This window comes from Mustela nivalis (assembly GCF_964662115.1).
Source record: "Mustela nivalis genome assembly, chromosome: 8".
NCBI lineage: Eukaryota > Metazoa > Chordata > Mammalia > Carnivora > Mustelidae > Mustela > Mustela nivalis.
In genome coordinates, this window is record NC_139027.1 from 59,365,102 (window position 1) to 59,386,016 (window position 20,915).

Sequence of the window (20,915 nt, forward strand, 5' to 3'; positions counted from 1 at the left end):
TTATTCGAAAAAAAGATACAAAAATTTTTGAAGAATTTTAATCACCCATAATCCAGAAATAAATATTAACATTTTGGATTATTTCCTTCTAGTCTTTTTTTTTTTTTTTAAGCCACAGCACTTGTGTCACTTCCTCCACCTCTGCTCCTCACATATTCACACACATACACACACATTTTGCAAAATTAGATTCATTTCTACTTAGTTTTTCTTATTTTTTAATTTTTACTTAAAGCTAAACCATTTAACCAAATATTCGTTGCAAGCATTTTTTTTAAGATGCAGCGCTACATCCCATCAAATGTTGGTGTGTATACACACCCACACACACAGTTCCAGAAATATATATTTTATATTACTAAAAATATCTTATTTACATACCTACACAGTATATGTTAATAATAATAAAAATTTAACAATATATATTCCTAGGAAAGGAACCACCAGGTCGTGAACATTCTTTAAGCTCTACATTCGTTCTGTATTTCCTTCCAGAAAGCCTGCATCCCACCGGCAAGGTGTAAGGGTTCCTTGTATCACACTCCAACCTCAGGTCATTCATTATTATTTCTATTTGTTTTTAAGATGGTGGGGCTCACAGCAGGACTATGGAATCTGCCGTTCCGCACCCAGCTGAAGCGCTGGGCAGGACGCGACTCTCACCCCACCTCTCCATTCCTGGCGCCCGCGCCCCCCGCCTCTGCCCCGCAGTGCGGCCGCGCGTGCGCCTGGGCCCCAGCATCTCGCACCGCCCGGTTGCTGTGGAAACCGCAGAAGGAGGCTGCGTCCGCAGACCCAGCTGTAAGCTGTACCGAGGCCCGGGCATGGAGCTGCCGGATCCGGTCCGCCAGCGGCTGGGAAACTTCAGCCGGACCGTGTTCAGTGACTCCAACCGGACCAGGCCAGAGTACAGCGAGGGTCCGGGTGAGTGGGCGAGGCCCAGCGCAGCGGGTATGGCCTGCGGAGGTCTTGGCGCCGGTTTTGCAGTGGCCAGATTTTGCCCGGCCCTAAAATGGCGGTCTCGCCTTCAGCTGGTTCTCCGCAGTGCGGGCAGCGCCCTGGAGGAGAGGCCGAGCCGTGGGCTGGGACGGGGGCTGGGACTGGATAATTCCAGGCCTATATCCCCCGACAGGTCCTGAGCTGACGGTGCTGCGGCCTGTCGGGCGAACTGTAAGCCGAGCAGCTGAGGTGGCGCCAGCCTTCTTCAAAAACTAAAAATATAAAATCCGCCTTCGCAGCACATGTCCGGTTTCGCATCCTCTGCGAAGGCCGATGGTTTTTTCCTCTGCGACTTCCGCCCTGGCTTTTCGGGCCGGGATGGAGTGAAAACAGCCTGGGCTGGCTCCCCTTCCCACTCCCCACCCCAGTTAAAATATCTTCTCCTTTTTTCTTTTATTAGCAAAACAAGTACATTCCACCGCAAGTCCGTTTTCTGATGGAAGAGATGGAAAAAACTGCTTTTTAAAATGAGTCCGTTTAAAACCGCTATCCACTTGGGCAAGGCAGCTGCCACACTAGCATCGATTTCAACAATCTCGCCCCTTCCCTGCAGTCTCCAACCCCCAACCCCCATTCCCCCATGTATAACTCTTACCCTAGATCTGGTAACAAAATACCACGATGCTGCATTCAACTGGACGGCAAGGGATCACTCAGTTTCCTCCAAAACCGTTTTTCCTTTCTTAAATCATGATGATAGCATACCGTCAACCAGACCCATGTGGTTTTTATCACTGAACTCTGCTAGGGAATAGAAATTTTTCCCTCTTGCTTAGTGTTTAGGATTTTTAAAAGAGAGCAGAGGAAAGTAAAGTCCCATAATTGCATTGTTTTCACCCCAGTTTAGGCCTCATCAAGATTTAGGATGTACAAAGAAAAACATAATGTGAAGAATGAGGTTAAGTTTCTAATTCTAGAGCTAAGGCTTAACAGGCACTAAAATTTGATGATGCACGGTATCAGGGGTCAACAGACATCTTCTGTAAAGGGCCAGATAGCAAGTATTTTAAACTTTGCAGACCTTAGATCTCTGTAGCATCCATAGATAATGGTAAATGCATAGATGTGGCAATGTTCCAATAAAACTTTATTTATGGACACTAAAATTTGAATTTCATATGATTTTCAGTGTCACCAAATACTATTCTTTGATTTTTTTCTCCCAACCATTTAAAAATGTGAAAAGCCATTTTTAGCTCACTTGCTATACAAAAACAGGCAGCTGGCTGGTACTTTGCCTACCCCTGATTTATATAATGTTTTAATTTAAATTCAGTTTACAGAACTCAGCTTGTACTTTTGCAAAATTTAGTAAATTCATGTCTTGTGCTATCAAGGTTCATTTACATATTAACTTGATTTTCAATTGCATGATTATAAGTTTGAAATGCTGAAATATAGACATAGGAGAACTCTTAAGATGCTCATGTACACAATTTCTAACAAAAACTTCTTTGCAAAATTTGACTAGTTTCTGCTCCAAACATATTAAAAATTTCAGCTTAATTAATTTATCATTTTTTCCCCACATTTTATTTCTTGTGAATCAGAAGTAGGTTTGATTATTTGCACTGTATTTACAAATGTACACCATTACAGTATCCACTGACCAAGAGTTTTACTGTTGTTATGAAAAAAAAAAAAAATCCTAGGTTAGTGAGTTGCCTTCAAGTTCAACAAATTTTAAGAATTCATTCTTTTATCAGTGATAATCTAAAAAACAAGGATAAGCAAAGTAAAAAATAAGTATTATCAAAAGTATATCATAATAACAGAAATAAGCTAAAGGAAACCTTGCTGTGAGAAACAATTATTTCTTATATTTTAAAATTATTAAATGACAGATATACCAGCTGTGGAGGAAAAAAATCTGTTTTTAAGAAATTTTAGAGCCTTTATAAATTCTTAACATTTAGGCCAATTGATTTCAAAATATATATCTGTTTTTAAATTGTTAAATTTTAGTCAAATTTAGGATGTATTTGTAGGGCTTGATTTAAAAAATCAAATTTTTAATTTGGGACACTTCTCCCTTACGTAGAAGCATAAGGTATCTCGCAATCAGCCTTAGATAAATGAAGCTCATATATCACAAATGGTTACATTGGTGTCTTTATGACAGTATGTTTCCATTAATTCAGCCACTCTGCTTGTTATGTACCCAGTATAAAGATTTTAGTATAAAGATTTTATTTGAGGGTCTCAAATTTGGGTAGAATGTAGTCTGTGCATACAATGAGGCTGTGTATTAAGTAAAAAAGAAGGAAAGGGGACTAATGTTATCGAGTACCTGCTAAGTACCAGGTATGGTGGTACGGTGAAATATTCGACACTGTCACTAATCCGCAACCTGTGAGGTACTTTCAGGTTACCATTTTACAGATGAAGAAATTGAGACAGTTTCTGATTGAGAAATTAATTTAAAGGTTCAATAACTTATCCCAAGTCTGGCATCCAGGGTTACAGGGGTATTTGAGGAGTCAGGAGTTTACTTGGACTCTAAACCTCAATATCTCTTCAGCACACCAGACTGTGTCTAGAGTGAGGGCATGTGGTCCTTTGCTAACACTCTGTTATACACAGGTTAGAGATAAGTACCTAGAGGGGAAGAAATTTCTGTGGGGATGGGACAATAGGATCAAGAAAGGATTTGTGGGAAAAGTGGCATTAAATTGGGTATTAATGAATGGGTGGGATTAGGGTATGCTGAAGAGGGGTGTGTCTATAATTTAGGGGGATTCATTTTTGTATAAGATTAGTTTACATGTGAGAGATTAGTTTTTATGTGTTCATTTTATAGGGTCTTTACATAGAACTCCACAAAAGAGGTAATGATCATTATTATCTGTTCAAAAGGATTCAAACGGATATTCCACATTTAATCTGTATCAGTGGTAGTACAAAAAAGTCGACAGGCTGTAATGGCAAAAATGATAAAGTAATTGAAAAATATGAAACATATCCCCAGGAACCCAGTATATGAATTAAATAATATTATGATGAATATTTCCTTTCACTGTCAGTGATTATTAATAGGCTTAAAATTTGGAGTTTTGTTAAAACAGTACTGTAGTTATTAATTTTAAGAAACTAAAGGACTTACAGGGCAGTGACCAGGATGAAGAGTTTGGTCTTTTTCTTTGTTTCTTTTGTAGATAATGAAATGGTGTCCAGTTTGGGACTGCAAATGTCACTTTATTTTAACACTTACTTTTTCCCACTTTGGTGGATAAGCAGCATTATGATGCTTCAGATGAAGGTAAGTCTATGCTTTAATACTTCCACTGAGATCTCTTCTGCCTACCCCTGGCATTGTGACGTTGTCAATAAAATTAAAGTTCTTAATATTTGTTTTCTATTTCAGGTCAGTTTTACTGTATGTGAAATTTTACAAACACGTTTATTTTCGTGTGCTTTTGTTTTTGTTTTAGTATTCAATCTTGCCTGATTACTACAAATTCATCGTGGTCACTGTTATCATCCTAATAACCTTAATTGAAGCTATCAGGTTATATCTGGGCTACATGGGGAACCTACAGGAAAAGGTAGGCTCTTCTTCCCTTTGTCTCCTGGCTACATGTTAAGGCAATATGGTTTTCATACTGAGGAAAAGGCAGACAGACGTGGTAGAATGAGCAAAGGCCTGCCTCCAACTTTACTATTTTTGTCGCCGTAGTCTGTTTGCTGAACCTCTTGAGCCTTGGTTTCTTTGTATATAAACTGGGAAAATATTTATTCCAAGGTTTATTGGGATTAAATGAAATAATTTATACAAAGTACCTGAACATAGTAAGCTCTTAAGAATTGGCAGTTTTCCCTCTTCTCACCAGTCTTGAAAATACTTGGTCAACTGAACATGTTTAGATACTGATTATGGAAATGGAAGAAAATTATAAATTCAGGAATCCTGTGCCAGGCACATGTTTTCTGAATCATCATGCTGCCTAAGCACTTATAGTTACCAGAGCTTAGGGATAATGCCTAGAGATTTCTCTGGTTTTCTAGGCCTTTCATAATTAGGTCCCACCCATGGGCCTCACTGCATTTCTTGCTATTTCCTAACCCATTCCCAGCTGACATGTTGATTCCTAGTCATGCTTATTCCACATTTTTGCTAACTTACTTTCTTGCTTCTTCCTCCTTCTACCCAACCTTAAAAGCCTACATCCTTGGATTCTTTCTTTTACCTACCCTAATCACTCTCTTGTCTTATTTTTTGTAGTATTTAATTCATACCTCTAAGTGGTGCATTTAGTAATTCACTAAGGCATATCATTCTAGCATCGCTGCATTAGCTGCATCAGTTCGTTTTCACTTTTAATCTAGTCGGTAAATTCTTTGAGGACAAGGACCATGTTATACGCTCTTTGAATTACAGAGTTCATAAAGTAGGTTCATAGTGCTGATCTGTGTAAACAGAAGACTGTCCTTTACTGATCTGATTACTCTTACTGTGTGTCATTGCAGGTTCCTGAGTTGGCTGGCTTTTGGCTTTTGAGCCTTTTATTGCAGCTGCCTTTAATTCTCTTCTTGCTCTTTAACGAGGGCCTAACAAATCTGCCCTTGGAAAAAGCGATACACATCATCTTCACTTTGTTCCTTACTTTCCAAGTTGTTTCAGCCTTTCTTACCCTGAGGAAAATGGTAAATCAGTTAGCAACTCGTTTCCACCTCCAAGACTTTGACCGGCTCTCTGCATATAGAGGGGGCATGAGAAGAATGAGATCCTGTATAGAAGAGATTTGACCCAATGCTGTTGAGTGAAAAACTGCAAGATCAGCTCTTCTACCAGACTGTAAGAGGAAAACCTTAGAGTTCTAGCATGAGAAGGAAGACAAAGCAAGTGTTTTGAACTGTATATTCTCTAGATCTGAAATTCCAAAGTTGCGGGGCGCCTGGGTGGCTCAGTGGTTAAGCCGCTGCCTTCGGCTCAGGTCATGATCTCAGGGTCCTGGGATCGAGTCCCGCATCGGGCTCTCTGCTCAGCAGGGAGCCTTCTTCCTCCTCTCTCTCTCTCTGCCTGCCTCTCTGCCTACTTGTGATTTCTCTCTGTCAAATAAATAAATAAAATCTTTAAAAAAAAAAAAAAAAGAAATTCCAAAGTTGGGGGCAATGTTGAGACTGTATATGAAAGTAGTAAGTCAACTCTAAATACCTAAAGCCTAGATATTGTCCACGTGGTGCCAATTATCTTAATATTTTTGTCATTGACTTTTCAGGTGTGTAGAAACCAGTGTTGGTAGTCACAGGTTACCAGCTTTATAGAACTATTTCTTGTTAGCACCTAAAACTACAAATGTGTATATTTGTTTTAAACTTGCTGGCTGTTCATGTCTTGGCAGTACATCTGAAGCACAAGGCAATTCTTGTCAATATTCTGGTGTATTAAACTGTATTTGTAAATCAAGGCACCAAATTTTCATGTATGCTAGGATTAAATTCTAACGCTCCTCTTAGCTTTTATGTTGAAGTTTAAAAACAGGTGGATTATCATGGTATTTTGAAAATCATAAAATTGTAATTTTCATAAAACGATGTTCAGTATTTATAGTGGTGGTATGCAAGATATCTTTATAATAAATTATGAAATATTGATGTTAAAGTATTTGTAACAAATCATTCCTGTCTTGTATAATTCTGTTGGGCTGTGGGTTTATTATTTTTATTACAGAGTAGTTAGGGAAGAAAAGAGAAAAATATATCCATTAGAGAGCCTTTTATGTAGTGAGCACTGCACTAGGCACGTTAACCCTTGTGAAATCTTCTACTAAATCATTGTTCACTGAAGAACTCATAGCCAGTAAATACACATGAGGCTTGTTCTGAAAAGCAGGGTTCCTCTTAATACACAATGAGAGCTGAGATGAATAAGGGGACTATACTCATGACCTTAATCAGGATGTCCCCTTGCTAATGGGAGAAATCTATTTAAGGAAGCTCTGTTGAGAATAAAGCTGCATGGGTGTATCTGAACATTATTTTCAGTGATTATTAGATTGTCTTCAGGATATAATATTTTCTTCTTTCCTACAGAGAAATGTGCCTTTATAAGTAATGTATTTTACTGAGAGACAGTTGGGGCTACAATAAAAAGTATTCCTTTCAATTTTCCGTTCCTATAATTGAGGCTCGTCCTAGTATCTCCCTGTTTTGCCTTATTCATTCTTTTTTTATTTACTTTTTGAAAAATTTTTTGAAAAATTCGAAAATGTTTTCGCTTCTCACTATTAGTTACACCTGACTAAACTATGCTAATTTTATTATTTCTGCTTCCTATTATTATATATGAAGTTCAGTCAAAGACTTCTCCCTGGATGCACTGGCCATTTAACTTCTCCCTTCTACTAGAGTTGTTACTAGGTATACTCCAATAATTTGCAATTCAAAATACAATAATGTTTGGATATTTTTTTAAAACTTATATTTATTTGCATTTGTTTTCAATTGAGAATAGATAGGTGATTCTATAAGAAAATATAAAATAAGAACATTAAGTCTATCTAGTAGATAAATCAAGGGATAATCAAGAAAGACTCTTCTCTTTAATATTTTTTTTAACTAAGACTTTTTTTTTTAAGATTTTATTTATTTATTTGACAGATGGAGATCACAAGTAGGCAGAGAAGCAGGTGGGTGGGGGAGGGGAAGCAGGCTCCCTGCTGAGCCGAAGCCCTGATGCAGAGCTTGATCCCAAGACTCTGGGATCATGACCTGAGGCAAAGGCAGAGGCTTTAACCCACTGAGCCACCCAGGCGCCCCTCTTTAACATTTCTTTACAGAGTTTTATCTTAAATATCAGAGCCTCTGATACATTTAAACTTTAATTTAGTTTTAAAAGATTAATAGCTAAAATATAACAATCAAAAAATTTTAAAGGCTATAAAGATTTTGGTTAAAATGAATTTGATTTATTAAAATTGTCTACAATTTTTTTTTTTTTTTTTGCTGTAGCAAATATATTGCTTAAAATTCAAATATAATATGGATGGGGAAAAGAAAGTAAGAAAATCAATTGAGAACACGACCAAGTCTTTTGTTCTTTCCCTCTAAACAATGAAACCATGATTTTGCTGCAGGCTGACCAGTATTTCCCATTGGAGTATACCTGGTTCCCTATGGAAGCATATGAAAATTGAGGGAGAGAAGATATTTACATGTCAGCACTTTGGGAGTTCATACAGTCCTTGTTTTTATTTTATTTGAATAAGTTCATCTCTTCTTAATTCCTACTACATCTTTCTCTCGAGGGGTCCATAACACTCTTCTGAAAATTTCTAGTTAGGATGTTGACCTTCAATATTTTGTCTTTCACATAGTTTTTTATTCCAGAGGCTTTTTCTCATCACAGACAAGGTGGATGCAAATTTCTGTAGATCAGAATGATTTTTAAAAACTGGATTTTCGTCGTCATATGTTTGAAGTTCTAGTATGTGAACAGGCATCGTGGAGGGTCCACAAACAACTAAGACCGCTCCTGGTCCTCAGGTGTGTGATGTAGGAGGTACAATATTTGCAGGACACCCTTAAGTTGGCCCTTCATCAACATTACTTAGCAGATGCCATTCCTCCCATGGTCAGAGCACAGGAAAAGAACGTGGTGAGGGCTGCTGGGGGTGTAGTTAGACACATACATGTTTGTGCTTGTCTGTGAACAAGAACAAATGTACTGTCTGGTAGGAGAGGCAAATGAGCAAATGAGTGATTGCACAATATAATGGGCACTGCGGGATTACAGAGAAGGGACATAAAGAAGATGGAGAATCTGGGAACCCTTCCCAAACAAAGGAACACTCAAGATTTGAAGAATGTGTGGGTAATAACTGTTCATTTCAGTATGAAGAGATAGAGATAACATGATTTGGAGTACAATTTCAGGTATTCCATGGAGTTTGCTGAAGCTGGGAGAGAGGGTACATGAGAAGAAAGGACACAGAATAAGATAGAGAAGCTGGGGAGCCCGTCATAAACTAAAGATTTTAATACTCTGAATTCCTGAGTGTTTTAAACAGTGGAGTATCACAAACAGATGGAGGTTCCAGAAAGATCTCTCTGAAGACTGTGGAAATGGTTTGAAAGGTGGGACCAGATGTTGATTTGATGAAGAAAACTTTGGATAGAACAAAGTTTTTTGAAAAATCATTTTGTATTTTAAAATAGGTATTGAAAACTTTTTCCTAACGCAATTTTTTTGTGGATTACACACGATACTAACCACAAGGACACCCTCCCTGTGTTATTGCCCCTCTGCCTGTTGTTAGTTTATCACTGGACTTAAATAGACCTCTATTTGAAAATAGCCTTGTGCATCTTGTTTGACATAACCTAAACAGGTTCTTAATTTGCATCAGTTAAAATTATAGCTTTTCAGGGCGCCTGGGTGGCTCAGTCTTTAGGCGTCTGCCTCCGACTCAGGTCATGATCCCAAGGTCCTGGGATCAAGCCCCATGAGCAGGGAGCCTGCTTCTTCCTTTCCCACTCCCCGTTTATATTTCTTCTTTTACTATGTCTCTCTGGGTCAAATAAATAGAATCTTATATAAATAAATAAATAGATAGATAAATAGATAAATAGCATAGCTTTTCAAAACTCAACTTTTAAAAGAAATTTAATCAAGATTTTGAGAGTAAAGAGAAATCATCTCTAATTCCACCACCCTAAAATAAGAACTTCAGCAAATGTCAGGCTTCCTTGCTGTTTTCCCTTTGTACATTTTAAAAACATACTCGTGATCACTGGCACTTGCAATTTTGCACTCTTGCTTTTCTGAAAACGTAAATATTTACCCATCTTTCTACCTGGTCACATAGCCCTCACCTTAACTGATTGCACAATATTCCATCAAAGAGATAGATGCTAATTTTTAAACTTCTATTATATATTTGCATTGTTTTCTTCTTTTGCTTTAATACATAACATTGTAATGAACATCTCACATATGTAGCTTTTTCCACATCTTACATGATTCTTTAATAAGCTAGATTCTCAGGAGTGAAATTGCTGGATCACAGGGTATGAATATTTTTAAGGACTCTTGGTGCATGATGCCAAATTATAATATCCACTTTCTGCCATTTACCCCTCACAGTTCTAAAGATAGCACAGCGAAAATTTGATAAAGACAGACTTAAGGACCTTCGTTACCCATTCATCTTTGTATTTCTAAGTAGCTACCACAGGTACACTGAATCTCCTAAGGGAAAAAAAACAAAAAACAAAAAACTGAAAGCTGTGAAAGAAGAAGTGCAAAGAATTAAAAAAAAATGATTTTTGAATTAAGGGAAAACTGATAAGGGACAGGAAAAGGATTAGGCAAGCTGGTCGCAGTCAGCAATAGACAGTGAGATGTGACACAATAAAAACTGGGTCATTGAGTTGGGACAGCCCTAGGACATAAAAAGACTGAAATGAAGTAAAGCTCTGGATTACTTTGTTCTTGAATATTGAATTTTTTCAGAAGCATGGAGCATGAAATATTATAGTGATAAGCCAAGATTGGAAACATAGCCAAGAAAAAGAGGTCTTTAAGGGATTGTTTAAAATGTGCTGAAGGAATAATTTGGTTTAGTCTTAAACGGCTCAAAAAGTAAATTGACATAAAGCTTTTGCATAGCAAAATAGGCATGGAGGCAGAAAACAAGGAGGCAAGGGGAACAGTGTACCCTATTTGTAAATTTGTTACAATGTAAAATATTAGATTTTGGTCCTAGAAAATGCTCCTCAGGAAACTTCAATGCTGCATTTTAAAAGTGCAACCAACACTAATTTATTATGGATATACAGCTTTATTCCAGTTTTTAAAGATTGTTAATTTGGTGGCTTTAACTTAATTTAAAAATTAGTTAATTGTAAGAATCATTCTAAAAATATTTTCCCCCCAGTGTTGAAGCATTTAAAAACACTCAGGCCCTAGAAAGATGTGTTTAGATACAATGTTTTATATTTAACACAATGTTTAAATTTGTCCTGGTGTTGTCATAGATTTACGTCTTTCTAAAAATGAGACCAGTCAAGAGAGTATAGAACTCTCAAAAACAAGATAAAAACCTGAGGATAGACAGAACATATAATCTATGAAAAACCAAAGACACTCGGAAATTGATCTTATCAACATGCTCAATCTAAGCAAGAGGCTAGAAGCAGCTTTTTAACCTCGTGAGGTATATGAAATCACAGTGCATGTATCACGGCTATTGGTCCTTCCCTGCTCTGCAGACCCAAGTGTTTAGCACTAGGTTACATTAAAAATGCAGATTTTTAAAAACACCAAGAATGTTCTCTTAATTTTTCAGAACTGTAATAGCACTATATTCGTCTAATAGGGAAGTGGTATCATTGATTAATTTTTTAAAGGTTTCTAGTTCCTGACCCTGAGTTATTCTATTCTAATTGAAATCATGTTGGAGATACTGCTCAATATTATAGCTTAAAAGAGAAAAAATGTTTGATAGTCAAATTCAAAAGCAAAATTCAAACTCCAAAAAAATGTTTGATATGTACATTTACTAATTGTTTTTATAAATGCTTGATTCACTAGTGCCTAGAAGGACTAAAATGATCACTAGAGAGGGTGCAAGTTTAGAACTTGGCTTCAAAAAAAAGAAGAGCTGGTAAGAGTCCATTTTTTTGCTGTTCTAAAAACTAGAGCTCCCTATGGTCAATAAACCCTTGCTAAGGAAGGCAGCAGACCAGTTAACTGTTGACTGTTCCCGGAATTTACAAAGCAGGGCAACAAAGGATGTTCATGCTTTTTATTTTTAGTACGCTGTGATTTCATTCTGCAAAGTAAATATAATTTAGTTAGCTCCAACAATATACCATCTACTATGTTTGATATTTCAGGACAAAAAGAGAAATAGGAGTGAGTCCTACCCTTCTAACCAAGGCACACAGGAGACAAATTGAAGGTGATCATACTGGCTTAGGATAATATTGCATTAGAGCAATATAAAATATGAATATAAGTGAGGAATCCTGTCTAGGAGGCAGGATGGTCTTTAAGATAGATGGAACAGCATGGGCAAAGGTACAGACATTTGAAAATCTAAGGCCTGAACAGAACCAAAAATACTTTGGTGTGAATAAAACATAAGGTGTGCAGCAAAGGTCTTGAGATGAGCTGGAAATATTGGCATCAAGAGGTTATCAGTCTTTTATATATTATAATAGTTTGAACTTTATGCTATGGACAGTGAATAGTGTATTTATATTAAAACAGAATTAGAAGGAATTGTTGCTGTATTTGAAAATGATCGAAAATTGAAAGGGAGAGCTAATTTGAGAGGTGATACAGTATCATTTCAAAAGAACCTAACGGGAGGTTAATTTCTTAACATTTTGAAATGTTAAGCACGAGTACATTTTATGCGCACACACATACACACACACCCTCCAATATACACTTCTCAAAAGATCAGTCCAGTGATACATAATTAAGGAGTTTGTTGTGTGCTCTTTTTCAAGGGAAGGCATCCTGATGGTCTAAGGAGAGCACAAGCATGTACTGTCTTAATAGAAATGAAATGACCAGATCACACAGAGTAGCAATCTCACAGTAGTCTTCCACGTTGCAGTAGTAAATGTCACCACTTCATAGTACCTTCCCTCCAGTTGTGCTTATTGAGAAACCTAAAATCAAATCTAATCATGTTGCTACTCTCCTCAAAATTCCAGAAGACTCTCCATTTCCTGCCACATAACACCCAAACTCCTTAGTGTGGCACAAGGGGCCTCTTCCCCACTGTCCGGCCTCCTCTTGCCACGCCTCCAATTCAACATCTGCAGTCCCTCCAGTGCACCACTCTGGATTTCGCCTGTGACCCTCGTCCCTGCACTCGCAATCTTTGCTGGAAGTAATCTTACCCACATGGTGAAAGTCTATACCTTTTAATGGCCTGGCTCCACTGTCATATCCTCTTTGGAAATTTTGCACTGTCCCCTACCTACTTCTAGGTAACACTTGTACACTTTTTTTTTTTTTTTAATCTCTGTTGCTCATATTTTATGATTGCGTCTAAAACAATTTATTATATGTATTTTTATATCATACTCCTGCTATTTAATTGTAAGGTCCTCATGGCAAATGTTTTTATTCATCCTTGTGTTTTTAATGTTCAACCCAGTATAAGTGTCCAATATATATTTGGTGAGTAAGTGAATAAATGGACTTAGTTCATGGAGTCAGTGTTGCACAATGGTTAAAAGGTGGCTTGGGGGGCACCTGGGTGGCTAAGTGGGTTAAGCCGCTGCCTTCAGCTCAGGTCATGATCCCAGGGTCCTTGGATTGAGCCCCGCATGGGGCTCTCTGCTCAGCAGGGAGGCTGCTTCCTCCTCTCTCTCTCTCTCTCTGCCTGCTTCTCTGCCTACTTGTGATCTCTGTCTGTCAAATAAATAAATAAAATTTTTTTTAAAAAAAGGTGACTTGAAAGGTTAAAAGTGGCTTCAGAGGCAGAAAGACCTATGCTCAAATGTTTTTCCATTTATCAGCTCGGTCAGGTTAGTTAATTTATTCATCTTTAAAATGGGTGCTCAAAGGGCTTTTGTAAGAATTACATGAGATAAACATCACAATAAGCATTCATAAATGGTATATATTCTTACTACAATTTAATATTCTAAACTTCCTGAGCAAATGAACTTCTGCTAATTCTTTCAACTCACTTTGTTGCTTTATAGGACATAAGCTTTACCCTCAGGCTTCATTAGGCTTTGATTACCTTCCTGTAAACTGATAAGAGACTTAGTGATATTTTATAATAGGAGCTATATCAGGTTTGAGTACCCTAAACACTGGGCACAGGCATAAAGCTTGCCTTTCCTATGGGGCCAGGTTCATTTAGGAGATCAAGTTATAGTTGCGGAGGTTGCTTGGAAAGCCTCAAAAGAAAGGAAATTAGATATTGTTACAAGGATGTAACAAAAAAAATTTTTTATTTAAAAAAATATTTAGAACACATAAAACAAGGCAACAAGGATGTTTTAAACAAGCAAATATATATCTATTAGGGACATTCCACTAGAATAGGTCACATTCCAGCTTTTGGTTGTTGTTTTTCTTTCCCTTTCTCATGAGCCAGTGATGATCTCAAAATTGTAAAAGTCTTTAGGAGTCATTGTTGATGTAGGGAGGTGAGATTAAATCCATTGTCTCAGGAGGGCAGCTAATTTCTTTGGTGTTCTCAATGTGGGCTTAGCAGTTTTATTCTGGGCTTTTCTGTCCAGAAATTCAATTTTAACTAAGAGACTCAGAAGGAGTGACCACACAACTAAACTCATAGAAGACTGATGTATAAACCAGGGTCTGTCACTTTATAAGGCAAACTACCTCTGCCAGTATATTTCCTTTCTATAAGAAATCTATTTAAAAAGCCAAATTATAATCAAAGTTGCTTATTAATCACAAAATGGAAGAAATGGATATTCATATCATCTAACTATGCTAATTTGAGGTACTCACCTCTACTCTAGAGATGTGTCTGCCTAGAAACTAGCTGCTTGAATACATGCTGATCAGGGCATCACCCCTCCCCCTTCCATAGGACTGAGTGTTGGCATAAGCAAAGATATCATGGTGTGTGTAGAGAATTGCAAGCAGTGTGTGTAATGCTCAATGTATGGGGAGAGAAGAGAGATACAGATGAGGCTGAAGAGGTAAACAAGACCAGATCATGGGATGTAAAGACCAGTAAAAAGGAGTGGCCAGAACCACAAGGATTTAATAAGCGGCTCTGAGAATTGGGCTGGGCTATGTGCAGCAATTCCAACCTATGTAATTGCATCATTTTCTATAGCTATCTGGGTAATCTTGGACAGAAGGTAGATGGATACACTGATCCAGAGTTAGACATATATAAGGTAAATGCAGTGGGAAAACAACAACACAGAGATTTCCAGGGGTTGCTGAGGGTGGTACCAAGAATGAACCATGACATCTCTACTAGATAGAAGGGTAAGTGGAATCATGAGGGATAATCAGCAGACAAGGGTAGGGCAGAGGTTTTGATGAGTACCTATCTCAAAAAGCATCTTGGGACAAGAATCAGGTCTTTTATACTGTATCCCCAGGGTGGGAGACCATGCTTGGCACATTGTAGGCTTTGAATAACACTGACTGAACACACAAATAAATGAATAAACCAAGCATGGTAGAACTCAGAGCTTCTGCCTCCTGGTCTTAATATACAGTAATTTCTTTAATCGGTAAACTCCCTACAAGTTAGAAATGCCACATTTACTCATACCTATTTTGGGGGCATGAAAAATAATTCTAATTTTAAAACCAACAACCACTCTCACACTAAGAATAAACTTGCAAATTTGGCTGGACTCCCAAAACTAATACAAGTAACAGCCATCATTTAATTGAAGGCCTGCTATGTATCAGATGCTGTGAGCTAGAGCTTTATCATAATTTCATTTGATTCTCCTCACAACTCCATAAAGCAGGAATTATTCCCATTTTATAGAAGCTGAAATTGGGACTTGGGAGAGGTTAAGGAACTTGTCCCAACTCACACAACAAGCAAACAGAATACAGGATTTAAATCTAAGCCTGTTGGGCTCTAAAGACCATGCTTTTTCACCAAGCAATTCTCCCTCTCTCCAAACACATGCTCAGAAGATGTATTTAAGTTGATTTAGGCCTGTCCAATCTAGAAGCGAAAAACAATGACACTATTTCTTAGCCTTGCACCCCTAGACCTCTAGGGGTCAAGGAAAGTAGTTTAAAAAAAGGTGGGGTCGGGCGCCTGGGTGGCTCAGTGGGTTAAGCCGCTGCCTTCGGCTCAGGTCATGATCTCAGAGTCCTGGGATCGAGTCCCGCATCGGGCTCTCTGCTCAGCAGAGAGCCTGCTTTCCTCTCTCTCTCTGCCTGCCTCTCCATCTACTTGTGATTTCTCTCTGTCAAATAAATAAATAAAATCTTTAAAAAAAAAAAAAAAAAAAAAAAGGTGGGGTCCACAAATTACTGTCATTTTTTTTAATCGAGTAACATGTTTACCTATAGAAAGGTTGATTGAGCAGGCCAACTAAAAATCTGGGTTTTAGAGACGCCTGGGTGGCTCAGTTGGTTAAGCAGCTGCCTTTGGCTCAGGTCATGATCCCAACGTCCTGGGATCGAGTCCCGCATCGGGCTCCTTGCTCCGCCAGGAGCCTGCTTCTCCCTCTGCCTCTGCCTGCCATTCTGTCTGCCTGTGCTTGCTCTCTCGCCCACTCTCTCTGATAAATAAATAAAATCTTAAAAAAAAAAAATAAAAATCTGGGTTTTAAAATGTTACTTAGAATTGCACTCAGAGTACAGCCTTGATCATTTCCGGACAAAGTTGACTGCAGTTACAGAGATGTGTATTTTATTAATTTTTTTAAAATAAGGAACACTTTTCGGTAGATGAATTAAAAGAACTGTCATTTTCTGAAGTAGATCCTTGTGAAAGTACTTTTCATGTGCTATCTTTTATTTTAAGATTTTATTTTTTTATTTGACAGAGATCACAAGTAGGCAGAGAGGCAGGCAGAGAGAGAAGGGAGAAAGCAGGCTCCCTGCTGAGCAGAGAGCCCGATTTGGGGCTCGATCCCAGGACCCTGAGATCCTGACTTGAGCTGAAGGCAGAGGCTTAACCCACTAAGCCACCCAGGCGCCCCCCATGTACTATCTTATTTACCCCTCCAAGGGATTATAAGAACTGCATTATTGTGGGAATGTCCTACTCTAATCGCTCTCTGAGTCTTGGGATCAAGTCCCCCAACAGGCTCCTAGCTCTGCAGGGAGTCTGCTTTTCCCTCTCACCTTCTCCCCTTTCATGCTCGCTCTCATTCTCAATCTCTCCCTCAAAATAAATAAATAAAATTTTTAAAAAAGAACTGCATTGGGGGCACCTGGGTGGCTCAGTGGTTTAAGCCGCTGCCTTCGGCTCAGGTCATGGTCTCAGGGTCCTGGGATGGAACCCCACGTCGGGCTCTCTGCTCAGCAGGGAGCCTGCTTCCTCCTCTCTCTCTGCCTGCCTCTCTGCCTGCTTGTGATCTCTCTCTGTCAAATAAATAAATAAAATCTTTAAAAAAAAAAAAGAACTGCATTATTGTATTGTTACATTATATAGTAATAATACCATTTTCCAAATAAGAAAAATGGAGTATCAGAGAGGTCTTATAAGTGAACCAAGATCACATAGCCTGTAATTAGCACAACTGGGATTCAAATCGCGGGACATTTGATTCCAAAGCTTTCTCACACGGTTCTACAGATCCCCTGTGGTCCTGTTGTTGGGCAGGCACGGAGGGCTCTGAACAGTTAGACACTGTTCAGGATACTTAACGGTCTAGTACTAGCTTTCAACACTTGGAGTGCAGGAAAGTAATCAAGAGGTGCTTGGTGGGGAAAACTCTGGACCCCCCTGGAGTGGATTCTACCCCATTTCAAAGGGCCAAGGGGGTCCCGGGCATGAACCCACTGTTGGAGCCAGAAAGCAGTAGGGCTTTTAAAGCAGCTGATCATGAACATTTGCTTCCTTTTCTCTCTTCCTAGAATAAACCTGAAAGCTACATTTTATAAAGCAAAATTCCTACCAATGTAAATTAATGAAATACAAACTGAGAGCTCACACAGATGCTGACAAAGAAGAAAAATGGTCATATGGGGTCGTCAGATATGGATTTTGAAAGAGGCAATCTGAATCATTGGTGGTTCTGTGCCAGTCAAGGGACCCACGTACTTTTGTTTCTCTGAGTAATGGGTTGATTATTTAAAATTAACTTGAGTCCCACGAATTTATTACTCATCGTGTTTTTAAATTATAATCTTAAAAATATGAGGAGTTGCCAGATCTTACTCAGTGATTCTAAAACAGCATTTATGAGTTTGTTTTTTAAATATCAGAGTTAAATATTTTCTAACAATTTTTGGTCCTACAGAAACAAAAAAGAACTCACCAGTCTTAGATTCCATAGATGTAAACACCATGGAGCTCAAATGTACAAGCTTATCTGAAAACATTTAGAGGGAGAGTTTCTGTTTTTCTTTGATTTTTAAACTTAAAAAAAAAATAGAGTTAAGGGTAAGGCATATGTGCACTTGGGGTTTATCGTGTGGCTCCATATCAAACATGATCCTAATAGCACTTACATCTTGCCCAATTTCTAGTCTTCCAGGTGATAAAACCAGTTCTCAGCAAGCTGCTGCCTTTACTGCATGAAATGGAATGAGCCAAATATTTCTTCCCGTTGCAGACAAGCCCAAATCAGCACACGAATTGAGGAGTGACAAAGACAGAACAAAAGTAGAAGAATAATCAAGCCCCTCACAAAAATGCCCACTGCAACTGCAGGGCAGAGGCAATCACAAGCCAACTTAAACCTCACTGAAGACAAAAACAATTTGCTCACAGCACATGCAGCTGCAGTTAATAACGTGACCAATATGAAGAGCAGATCTGAACGCACACATGCTGGTGAAGAGATTTTCATGATTTCAGGAGAGAAAACCCCACCTTCTACCCCATTAGGGCCAAGAGCAAAGTCAGGCAAATGGAAAATGTGCTGGAACCTGTGTTGGGGCTCTCCAACAAAAACAGTTCCTCCCTTTGCGTTTTAACTGTTTGAGAGCGCTGTGCTTTGGAGCTAGAAGATGCGGAAGCCAAGTCACACTGTCCCTGGGGCAAACCCACCCTGGGAGTGTCCTACTCTAATCACTCTCTGAGATGCTGGCCAGCTCCAGGATACATTTATCGTTTCCAAGCCTCCGGAGTAAGGGTGATATATGCTGCCAACCTCCAATCACCTGGTAAAGGTGTCTGTGAAAGCACACAGTTTAATTCCTGCCTTAGCAGTAGAAGCCTCTGTATTGTTGACTAACAGATAGCCAAATATCCCAATAAGGTGGCCCAGCTCTGTGTGTGTGTGTGTGTGTGCACGCATGCGTGCGTGCGTTGTTCTTAAGTTTGGATCCTAAGCAGAGAAATTGTGTTAAGGTTGGGGAAAGTCTTTAATTTTACTAAAAAAAAAAAAAAAAAAAAAAAGGAACAACAAAACAGAGGAACTGTCAGCAAACAGGAACTCAGTGTAAACCTTTTAAATCCTACCTATTACAGGTTAGGGACTTTCTGTTTCTTTTGATTTCCCCAGACTCAGGATTCGACTCCTGAACTCCCTAGTCTAAACCGCAAAAGGAATCTAGCCGTTAGGAGAACTGCATAATCGGGTCCCGTGTATTTGAATAGCAGTCATGGAATGGCAGGCAGAACTCCTCTTTGCCAAGTAGGTTTTAGGATCACTCTATCATAAGCTTTTTAATTCTTCTTCATAAGTTCATTTGTTATTTAAAAAAAAAATTTTGTCCATATGTTGATTGTTTGAATAGCCTATTCATCCTTCATGGAAAATTCAACAAGGTCAGTACCTGGGCCATGGTTTTTATTCTCGGTTCAGCCTCTTTCTCTGACAACCATCTTAATAAATATGCGTAGCTTTGCATTTGGGTCACACCTTTCTAGAGTAGCTATCTGTGTTAAAACGATCATCTTGGTCACTTAACAGGGCATTGCAGAATTGGGACAAGGAAATGACATAGTCAGGTCAAGTTCATGTGAACACAAAACTTGAATCTAGGTCTGACAGCTGGTCCTACAGGGCCACACTCCCCCACCTCCCTGACATACCCACACACCTTCTCTTTCCTAAGTACTACCATCCAGAGTTACAGCCTGGAAATGAACTGAATGCCATCACCTGCATCTTAATGATGTCCCAGTCTCTATTTCAAAGTGAACTCAGGGTGAGATCTGTGCAAGTTGGATTGGTTTACCTTGGTGTTTTGATTCCTACACCAGCTTCCTTACCCATTAAAACACAATCTCACCCACTCATCTATTTTACAGGCATTTTCAGGGTCTGTAAATGGCTTGGAGAAAGGTTAGGTTCATTAGTAATATGGGGGCCAAGAGTCCCCCAGACATCCATGTCCTAATCCCTGGAACCTGTGAGTAGGTTAGGTTACCTGGCAAAAGAAAATTCAGCTTGCAAATGGAATTAAGGTTGCTAGTTGGCCAAAAAAAAAAAAAAGGTTGCTAGTCAGCTGATTTTAAAAGAGCGAGATTATCCTGGATTATACAGGTAGATTCAAAGTAATCACAAGGGTCCTTAAATGTGGAAGAGGGAGCAGAAGACTGTCAGAGGAGTGTTGTAAGAAAGACTCAACCTTCTATCCTCCCGACTTTGAGGATAGAAGGGTGTGTAAACCATATATGCGCAGCCTCTAGAAGATGGAAAAGGAATTCTCAGATTCTTTCCCAGAGCCTCCAGAAAAGAACACAACCCTGTCCATACCTCAATCTCAGTCTGGTGGGATCCATTTGTGTTGTTTAAGCCACTAAGTTTATGGTATTGTTATGCATTCACAGGAAACTAATGCAGTTACCAAAATGAGTGAACTTCTAAGAACTGAAACAAATTCTAGATGGATTAAGAGAGCTGAATGAAATACAGTGAGTTGCTGGCAGTGTCTGCCTTGTAGGTCACCAAAACAAATCTCATAAGAGAGCCAACAAGACAACAGGGCTAGCGGGAGCATACAACCAGCCGGGGAGTGTCAGGGGCAGACGGTAGCTGCCTTGAGATGCCCAGAGAGGGGGGCAGGGTGGGATGTGCTAAAAGTGACAAGAGGATAAATAAATAAATAAAACAAACAAATATTTAAAAAAATAAAGTAAAAATCAGAAAAGATGACAAACCATCTCAACTGTTAAGTTAGAGACCCTGGCTGTCACCAAGGTAGGCAGATGATCTTCTCCTTGTCCCCACACCCCACCCCCCAGGCTGCACCCATTTTGTCTCTTTTGGGTCCACTCTCAGGGCTGCTCTCAACTCACATCCCTGAAGCAGGAGTTGGAGCATGGTTTGTGATCCACCCTGGAGCCAAATCCCTGGGAATA

At 38.9% G+C, this 20,915-nt stretch overlaps 1 protein-coding gene across 1 annotated transcript; it reads left to right on the plus strand.

Moving 5' to 3' along the window:
- Positions 1 to 608: 608 nt before the first annotated feature.
- On the plus strand, positions 609 to 6,601 carry TMEM17 (transmembrane protein 17; the record flags this gene model as incomplete). The annotated part of the gene is made up of 5 exons (XM_082746704.1): positions 609 to 924; positions 4,155 to 4,258; positions 4,431 to 4,544; positions 5,467 to 5,882; positions 6,103 to 6,601. 4 exons carry the CDS (start codon positions 609 to 611, stop codon positions 5,743 to 5,745), a joined length of 813 nt encoding a protein of 270 aa, XP_082602830.1. The 3' UTR covers positions 5,746 to 5,882; positions 6,103 to 6,601.
- Positions 6,602 to 20,915: the final 14,314 nt, after the last annotated feature.